The sequence below is a fragment of the Panthera leo genome, chromosome C1 (genome assembly GCF_018350215.1).
Source record: "Panthera leo isolate Ple1 chromosome C1, P.leo_Ple1_pat1.1, whole genome shotgun sequence".
In the NCBI taxonomy this organism is placed as follows: Eukaryota; Metazoa; Chordata; class Mammalia; order Carnivora; family Felidae; genus Panthera; species Panthera leo.
In genome coordinates, this window is record NC_056686.1 from 209,486,289 (window position 1) to 209,495,622 (window position 9,334).

Below are 9,334 nucleotides of genomic sequence, written 5' to 3' on the forward strand. Positions count from 1 at the left end.
GGTGCACTTAAGAAGGATGGATGCCTATTCTATTGTAGGGTGTAGTGTTCTATAGATATCTGTTAGGTCTAGTGGCTTTTCTATCTAGTTTTTCTATTCATTATTGAAAATGCGGTATTGAAGTATCCAATTTTTATTGTTGAATTGTTTATTCCTCCATTCCATTCTGTCAGTTTTGCTTCATATATTTTCAGGGGGTATTGTTAGGTATATATATGATCATAAATCTTGTATCTTCCTGATGAATTTATCCTTTATTATAATGGAACCCCCTCTTTATCTCTAGTAATTTTTGTTGTAAAATTTATTTTGTCAGATAGAAGCATAGCAACCCCAGCTTTTTTTTTTTTTTACTGTTTACATGGTATATCTTTTTTTGACCTATTTACTTTCTTTTTTTTTAATATGAAATTTATTGTCCAATTGGTTTCCATACAACACCCAGTGCTTATCCCAACAGGTGCCCTCCTCCATGCCCATCCCCAACTTTCCCCTCCCTTCCACCCCGCATCAACCCTCAGTTTAGTCTCAGTTTTTAAGAGTCTCTTATGGTTTGTCTCCCTCCCTCTCTAACTTTTTTTTCCCCTTCCCCTCCCCCATGGTCTTTTGTTAAGTTTCTCAGGATCCACATAAGTGTGAAAACGTCTGGTATCTGTCTTTCTCTGTATGACTTATTTTACTCAGCATAACTCTCCAGTTCCATCCACGTTGCTACAAAAGGCCATATTAAAAAGAATTATTCACCACGATCAAGTGGGATTCATTCCTGGGCTGCAGGGCTGGTCCAACATTCGCAAATCAATCGATGTGATACATCACATTAATAAAAGAAAAGATAAGAACCATATGATCCTGTCAATTGACTTATTTACTTTCAACATATTTGTGTTTAGTGGATAGTTTTTGTTTAATGATTTCAGTGTTTTTTAAATTTATTTTTTAAAATAATCATACAATACTATTCATTTTTTTCTCTGGATTTACAGTTCTAGGAATTTTAACATACATGTAGATATGTGTAACCATGCCTGTGATGGGATAGAAAATAATTCCATTATCTCCAAAAACTCCCTTCCTACAAACCTAATCCCTAACATACAATGATATTCTCCCTTGTGGAGAGTTCTTATTATGCCATCATAGGTCAGGGATTCATTTTACATTATTATCATTATCACTATTATTTTTTTTTAATTTTTTAATGTTTGTTTATTTTTGACAGAGAGAGACAGAGCATGAGCGGGGGAGGGTCAGAGAGAGGGAGACACAGAATCCGAAGCAGGCTCCAGGATCCAAGCCGTCATCACATAGCCCAATGCGGGGCTCGAACTCACGGACTGCGAGATCATGACCTGAGCCGAACTTGGACGCTCAACCGACTGAGGCACCCGGGCGCCCCAATCATTATCACTATTATTTGACATTTATTTTGTGGATTGTCTTTATTCTTCAACTGTTCTGAGACTTTGTATTGAGTTATAAAACTACATCCGCATGAAGAGTTAAGGGCAGACGGGGAGTATTTTCTGGGCTGCGATATTGATTAGTCATATAAATGTAGAAGATTCTTAGAAGAATTGGCATGGCATCAAGATTGAGGCTTGAGTCACACTTAAGGTCTGGTATCTTCTGCCAAAATTGGGAAAACTACTACACCACTGTCATATTACCTAATCTGAGTGGTAGTTTGGAAATACAAGGTCTTCGGGGATAGCTGAGCACCAACTATTCAATTGTAAATGCGTCCCCAAGTATGCCTGGCGTCCTGTCTCATCCTCTTGCTCCCATTGACTCTGGAAAGCAAATACAGTGTGAACAATAGAGTCCTATAACGTCCAGGTGTAGGACTGACCTTTGTATCATTGTTAATCCTTGTCCTCTCTTTTCAGAGACGAGACATTAAGTTGAAACTGCATGAAAACTTTTCCTGAGCCACAGGGCTGGGCAGCTCTTCCCTCTTTGCAAATCCAAAGGATTTAGCAGGATTTTCCCCTTCTCAAACGCCGCCCCCCTCCTCTGACCTTCACAGCTTCCCAACATTAGGGAAAGGCAGGAAGTTTTCCCTGTGGTTATTTTTTTGTGACGACATGATGGGGCAGGTTGATCAATGGGGGAAAACCCACGTTAGAACACGCCTTCTGTGTACATTCCCAATATTTGCTATAAGTAGGGCCATCCCAGACTCAGGCTGCTACCAGAACCCAACAGCACTCCTAGCACACTGGGTACCCAGCACTGGGCAGATCTATTCCCTGAGCTGAAAATGATGGACAGTGGCAAGAATTTGCTCTTGGCTGCTTTGATGTCAGTGCTGCTACTCCACCTGTGCAGCAAGTCAGAAGGTGAGTATCACTCTTTCTGCTAACGCAGGAGGAAGAACTATTTTCATTTTCCGCTAAGCCTTGAGCTCACCCGGGGGTCCCCAAGGAGTGGGAGCCTGTTAGAAAGTCTTCAGAAATGATGGGAGTTGTCAGCTCATTGGCGAGTGAGGAGGGAAAGGTTGCTGCTGCTGACCGGGCTTTTCTCTCTGCTGGCAATCCCAGCAGATTTGGAGGTGGGTGGGTGGGCTCTTAGAGACCCCCAAGCTCTGCAACAAGGCCAAAGTGCTATTTCTGGGAGTGATGTGAATTGGGTAACATTACCAGTAAATGGGGTCAATTCAGAAATGTGGGGAACACTCCCACCTTCCCAACTTTCTCACCTCTCAGCCAAATAGTAAAGATCAAAGCTCACCCTTTAGGGGCAGATGATGGGACCTGTCTTCTCCATCCTTACGTGGCTTTGGGGCCATCTTTTGCCAACTTGGAGACAACATTTATTCCTTACCGTATAGCAGGTTATAATTTAACCTGGGGGGGAATGTCCAAGAATTGCTTTATGACTGTCAGAGCACATGACGTCTAATGACAGGTGCATCCCTGAAAATGCACGTGTTGAACTTTTATGATCAAAATAAAACATTAAAATAATAAATTAAATTAAAATATTTCCATTAATACTACAATTTCAATTGCAGCCCGGATAAGCAGCTCCTATAAATCACATTTTCCTTTATAACTTCTTGCCATTTCCCTCCTCTTAGTACCCAGTGGCCAGATAATAGATTAAGATCTCCATACTTCTTCATTTTCTGAATTTGGAAGCTTATCTATAAGAGTTTCTTCAAGTGGGAGGTACTCATATTCTTGAGTGATTATAGTGAACTTAAAATAAAACACTGTCCATTTGTGTTTCTTAGTAAAGATATTCCTTTCGTTGGAGATCACGTGCTTCTAGACTTTCGAACCAAAATTGCCCAGCACATAAACCATTTTTTTTTAAAGAGAGCTGGGGGCTACCTTAAATCAGGTCTCAAAGCCATTGGAACTCTTTCTCTAAATAGTTTCTTTAGCATCTACAACTCCAACTCCAAGTAGTTCTGTAATACTATCACAAGACACGTTCATTCATGTGGACTCAATACTTGCAATTTCTTTTTAGCAGCAAGCAGCTTTGACTGCTGCCTTCGGTATACAGAACGCATCCTTCATCCCAGATTTATCGTGGGCTTCACGCAGCAGCTGTCCAACGAAGCTTGTGATATCAATGCAATCATGTAAGTTATCAACTGACTTGAATTTAGTTGTATCAGATGTACACGGGAATTTCGTGTCTCAAAACATGTTTGCCTTTTTTGGAGTTGCATTCAGAAATAACCGATGTGGCAAAGATACGTTTGTTTTGTTAGGGCGTATGTACTTCAAAGTTTAAATAGGACAGGACTAAGGTGAAAGCTTGTTTTTTTTAGAAAAAGAACAGAGTCGAGGGCAAAAACCTCTTTCTAAGATAAACTTGTAAGCACCTAATGCGTTAGCTCATGAAAATATGAAAGACATCAATTTGGAAATGAGCATCTTCCACCAGGGAATGGTTGGGGCTTTTATATTTTCACATATAATATTCTTGATTCATATAGGATATTATACTTCGGAATGATATAAATTAGTCATGTTTAGTGTAACCACCGGCAACAAAATTAAATCATTCTAAGACTATTTTCCAGCCATTGTTCAACCATTTGTTCAGTTGCAGAGAAAGTAGGAGAGAGTCCCTTTCATTTCTTGCATCAAGCTTTATCAGAAATATATATATATTTTTTTGTATTTTGTTTCACCTCTGAAATAACTAAAATGCTTAGTGGGTAGAACAGTCAGCTGGAATACAAAACTTCCATTGGGTGTTCTATGACATAGCCGTTCAAAACTTTTGAAGCACAAATAAAATTTTCTGTGTTTTTTTTTGTTTTTTGTTTTTTATAGCTTTTACACAAAGAAAAAATTCGCCGTGTGCGCAGATCCAAAGAAGAACTGGGTGAAACAGGCTGTGCATATCCTCAGGTATGAGATATTTACCATCAGTCCCTCTCCAAATGTCTGGGGCAAAGGTCAAGTGCAGAGTAGCGGATCATAGACTCGCTGGGACCCTTCCACCTAAGCACCGTAGAATTTTAAAGGGGAAATTTGAGTCGGACCATAAACCAAAAATTCATTTTTTTCCACTTACATCCTTTTTATTTTTTTTTAATTTAGTGAGTTTTACGAGATGTGTTAGTCCTCCATGCATTTAATAGTCACAAGCTTCTTCCTTTTGGTGCAAAGATGCCTCCTATTTATAGAATTTACAGACCGCGTGATACTTCTTTGTTAAAAACTAAAAAATATAGAGCCAACCAGAGATCAATATTCTGATTTCCATTGATTATAATGGAGAGTAACATTTTATCAACATGAACAGAAGCCACCTAATACGAAGGTGCCATAGACACTGAATTTAAAGATGCAACGTAAGCGCTCAATCCTGTTTCCATCTCTAGCCAGCTCACTTGTGTTGGGCAGGGCCCTTCCTCTCTGAACCTTGATTTCCTCATCTGGACTCTGAGCTGCTGGCACCCAGAGATTAATGAGAAGTAATGTTTAGGTACAAAAGGCACTCCTACCAGCCAGTCCACCCTGTCTTTGCTTATTGTTTTCTTCTCTTCCTCTTGACAGCCAAAGAGTCAAGAAGATGTAAAAACTGATGCTCTCTGCGAAGGAATTGGACAGAGCTCAAGAACAAAAGAATCTAGCTGGAGTTGGCAGTTGAGAGTTCAGCACTTACCTGATTTGTGCCTCGTTGGACCTGTCCAATTGTTGAAGTTGATACATATTGCATCATAGTTTGCTTTGTTAAGCATCACATTAGAGTCAAACTCTATTTTATGTTATTTATATCTATGGTTTTTGTGTGTGTGTGTTGCTATTTAATACTAATTTCCTATAAGCTATTTGGTTTAGTACGAATGTGTAGAGGAATGAGGTTATATAGCCTTTCTTGTAAGCTGCAAGCTATTTGTAAAAAAAACTATTTAACGTTCTTCTGTCTACATAGTTTTGTTTCTTAAACTGTTGTAATTAACCTGTAAAAGAGAAAAATGATGATTAAAAATAAATATTGAAAATAAAAGAATGAAATAAAAATTATTTGTTGATAGAGTTATATAACACTTATTAAGATATATATTAAAATATTTTTAAAATATTTAAAGGCATGGTAAATATCAAAATTGGGGGTGAGGAGGAATCGTATTTCCCCACTTACTCCTGCCTGGTTGTTCCTCTTAACTCTGTTCCTCATGGTCCTGGCTTTCATTCTATATGAATTATAATGAAAAGGTGCTTTATTTTATTTTTTTTATTCAAAGTCATCCAAACCAAAAATTAGAAAAATCCTAAATCTGAGATCTATAGCTTAGTGTTTACTGATGTAAAACTTTTCAAAATAAAAAAGTGTACCCATAAACTTTGAGACTACAGGGATATAACAACTACTTTGAAAACACCCTGAGAAATTCCTTTGTCCATCTAGGGACCTAGGAATGGGCACTTCAGCACTGAAACATTTCTGTATTTCAAAAGTCCTCCTGGGTCGTCTCCAAGCAGTTACCAAAAAGAAAATGACTATGGAGAGGGTTCTAGAAACTGATTGCCTCACTAAGCAGAAAAGAACTTCTGGGGCGTGAAATCTAGCAAGAACCCAGACATAGGACAAAAGGGTCCTGAACCAGAGTGGTTATTATTGCAATGTTCAGGGGGGCAAAGTTCATGGAGTGCCTGGACACAGCACTTGGGACAGTCTGCCTCAGATATCAAAGGCCCCAAGGGATCACGGGAGGCAAGCACACTGATGGTCTGATGCAAAATCCAAACCCACGAACCCACAAAGCAGGGTGATGGGGGTCATTGGTGTAGAGCCCAAAGCTCTAAGTGGCTCAGTCAGCCTGGAAGTCATCTCTGTGCCCGGGAATAATAACACTGAGTCATCAGGGAAAGTATGCTCAATATCCTGTTTGTTTATTCATCAAATATGAGTTTATTACTTATGATGTGACAGGTACTGAGCCAAGTGAAGCTTGAGATACCGAGAGATTAAGTTCGGACTTGGTCTTTGCTCCCAGGTAATTAGGGCTGAGCAGTGAGTTGAGAGGGAGGGGACAAGACAATCAGCTCTGACCACACATGGTGTGAACACCTGGGTAAGGAAAAGCATAGAGTGCGGTAGGGCATCAGTAGTGAGAGCTTCCAGAAAGAAAGAATACTTGGTTGAATCCTATTAAATAGTCAACACTCTGTGTTCTTGAACCATGAGGATGGCAACTGTATTTGATTCCATACGTGAGCTGAGGTATGAAGGGCCAGTATGAGCCACCCAGTTGGAAAAGCAGGGGCTGTTTGGAAATATCTGGGAGCATATTTTAGTTCTCAGAATGTCTGAAGGTGGGGTATCGCAGGTATTCAGTGGGCAGAAGACAAGAACGCTAAACCGATTGGAATGCACAGGCCAGTCCTGCACAATAAAGAATTGCCCCATCCAAAATGTCAAGCATGCCACCAATTTGGCAAACTGGATGAAGTGGAAAGTATGCAGGGAGTGGGGGTGGAGGTGCAGTAGTCGCAAGTTAGGCGAAACGGTTATCTCCGCCAAATCTAGTGGTTTGAACTTGAACATGGGAGCCCTGAAGAACCATTGAAAAAGTCCAAGCAGGGGGGAAGGGAAGTGGAATGGGAAAGGGAAGAAGAAGTAGCGAAGAGAGTAGCAGTGAGTAAGGTTAGACATGACAAGAACTCAATGAGAGCCAGTGTGGAAAGACAGGGGCAGAAGAGCTGAACGGGCGGTTTCTAAGAATCGCTCTAGACCTCCTTCCCACCCACACCCGTTCCCCTCTCTTGGAACAGCACAGAGAAAGCAGGCCATGGTCAGGGGGCCCCGCACCAGGCTGGCTCCTGAGTGGTCTGGGCAAGGGACCCTCGAGGAGCCAGGAAAGTAGCACATGGGTGCTCCGAAGGCGTCTGACTCAAGATTAGGAGTGCTAGTAACTATTAGCTGAGTTTCTGGAGACTGAAATTTCCAGCCCAGGATGCCAATTGATTAATCACAGTGAAAACATTCCAGTGTCAAGTACACGGCCATGAGCACATGGGTGGATCAGCGCGTTCCCCGCTATGAGGTCAAGTTGGAATCACAAAGTCCCATTGCTCAAGCTGGGATCCCAGTGCACAGCTGAGTCCCAGCCGTACAATCTGAACGCTGAATTCCTTAGTCTCCCTGCACTAACCGCGTGGGTGGATCAGGGAGGTCGCTCCCTTTACACAGCTCTTCTTCTCCCACCCCACCCCCTTTTTTTTTCATTTTGGAAAATGTGTACCTTTCTATTTAATTTCTAATTCAGGTATAATTGACGCAGAGTAAAATATACAAATCTGAGCTTTGCATAGGTGCACGCCTGTGTGACGACTCCGGGCCATTCAAGATGTTAAATGCTTTTAGCACCCAGAAGGTTCTCTCATGCCCCCTCACGTCTGTACGGCCCCAGAATAACAGCTGTTCTGATCCACTTCTTATTAGATGAGTTTGCCTCTTCTGGGTTTAGTACGAGTAGAATGCCCCAGAATGTACTCTGGTGTCTGGCTTCTTTCACTAGCCTCTTCTGTCTTTTTAACTGATTTTTAATTATACACGTAATACACGAATCCATTCTCCTTCTTAGATTCCAGTGATCGAGAAGCAGCAAAAGCCTCCTTCAACTTCCAACAAGGCCCCTCCTTCTCCGGAGGCAGCGCCACAAGATGGAGTTTGCTTTGTTTTACTCCGAGTGGCCCTTTCTGTCTGTGCCGTCGTCCTGAGAACAGAGATCGCCACCACTAATTTACCATTAGAGTCTAGTCTTCTCTCCCCGGGATTAATCTCTGACCGCTTGAATGCGTCTCAGTTGTTCAGTCCTACTTTTTCCAAATGTCTCTGTGTAAACTGCTAATGCAAATGTGGATTTGGTTTGTATCCTCAGGGGTGGCTCCAAGTTCTTCTGTACCTCACCAGTGCCTCCCATTAGTGTAGATGTCAATAAGAGGCCACATAAGATCAGGATGGGGTAATAATGCCTTTAGACTCTGGCAATCGACTCTGTAGGTCATCGGTGATTTTAGAAATAGTGGGCTGAAGAATGAGTGGTGATAAATAGTTTGGCAGCGAAAGGAAGAGGACATGGAAGCTAGAAAGACAGCTTTTTGTTTTCTTCCTGACATTGGGAAAGTATTGAAAAATCCAGAAGAAAGAGAGACAGACAGACAGACAGAAGGAGAAAAAGGTTGAGAAGGCACTGAGGATATTAAAGAGTTGAAGATTCTTCTTTGTTTTAATTTTTTTAAAGTTTACTTATTTTTGAGAGAGAGAGAGAGACAGAGCATGAACATGGGAGGCACAGTGAGAGAGGGAGACACAGAATCCAAAGCAGGCTCCAGGCTCCGAGCTGTCAGCACAAAGCCCGACGCGGGGCTCGAACTCACAAACCGTGAGATCATGACCTGAGCTGAAGTCAGAAGCTTAACCGACTGAGCCATCCAGGCGCCCCAGAGAGTTAAAGATTCTAAGAGGAGGGTAGATAGTGGTTAACTTCCCTCAAGAGGTGGGAGAAGGGGTTTCCAGAACACAGGTTCGCGGAGTTTGCATCTGGTGGTCTTGCCTTTCTTAGTGAAACACTCATTGTCCTTTCAGAGTTTTCAGAGTGCCGAGTGAAGAGGCAGAGTTGGGGCTTTGAGCTGAAAGGGGAAGCTTTGAGACAGCCAGTGAAGGACACAGGGACAGGCTGAAGGATTGTTCCGTGGTGTCGCGGTTTTACCGAGGTCGGGGACACTCGACGTGCTGTGCCTCCGACTGGCATGTGCCAGGCAGCCTGTTGTGGGGCGAGTGTGAGAGCAGAGAACTCATGGGACGAGTCCAGGCATAGGCTTTGCCTCTAGAGACAACGTGAGGACAAGAGGGC

At 42.0% G+C, this 9,334-nt stretch overlaps 1 protein-coding gene across 2 annotated transcripts; it reads left to right on the forward strand.

Annotated features, from left to right (window-relative positions):
* Positions 1–2,076: 2,076 nt before the first annotated feature.
* Positions 2,077–5,378, forward strand: CCL20 (C-C motif chemokine ligand 20). Of its 2 annotated transcripts, none has more exons than XM_042953342.1 (4): positions 2,077–2,342; positions 3,481–3,595; positions 4,299–4,376; positions 5,028–5,378. In XM_042953342.1, exons 1-4 carry the CDS (start codon positions 2,264–2,266, stop codon positions 5,047–5,049), a joined length of 294 nt encoding a protein of 97 aa, XP_042809276.1. In that variant the 5' UTR covers positions 2,077–2,263; the 3' UTR covers positions 5,050–5,378. The 2 variants fall into 2 exon arrangements, with proteins under 2 accessions (XP_042809276.1, XP_042809277.1); XM_042953343.1 differs by having other exon boundaries at positions 3,484–3,595.
* The last annotated feature ends 3,956 nt before the right edge of the window (positions 5,379–9,334 follow it).

Coding starts and splice junctions, on each gene's coding strand:
- CCL20 (XM_042953342.1), top strand. CDS start 2,264: ATGATGGACAGTGGCAAGAATTTGCTCTTGGCTGCTTTGATGTCAGTG. Junction 2,343..3,480: donor CCTGTGCAGCAAGTCAGAAG/GTGAGTATCACT, acceptor ATTTCTTTTTAG/CAGCAAGCAGCTTTGACTGC. Junction 3,596..4,298: donor TGTGATATCAATGCAATCAT/GTAAGTTATCAA, acceptor TGTTTTTTATAG/CTTTTACACAAAGAAAAAAT.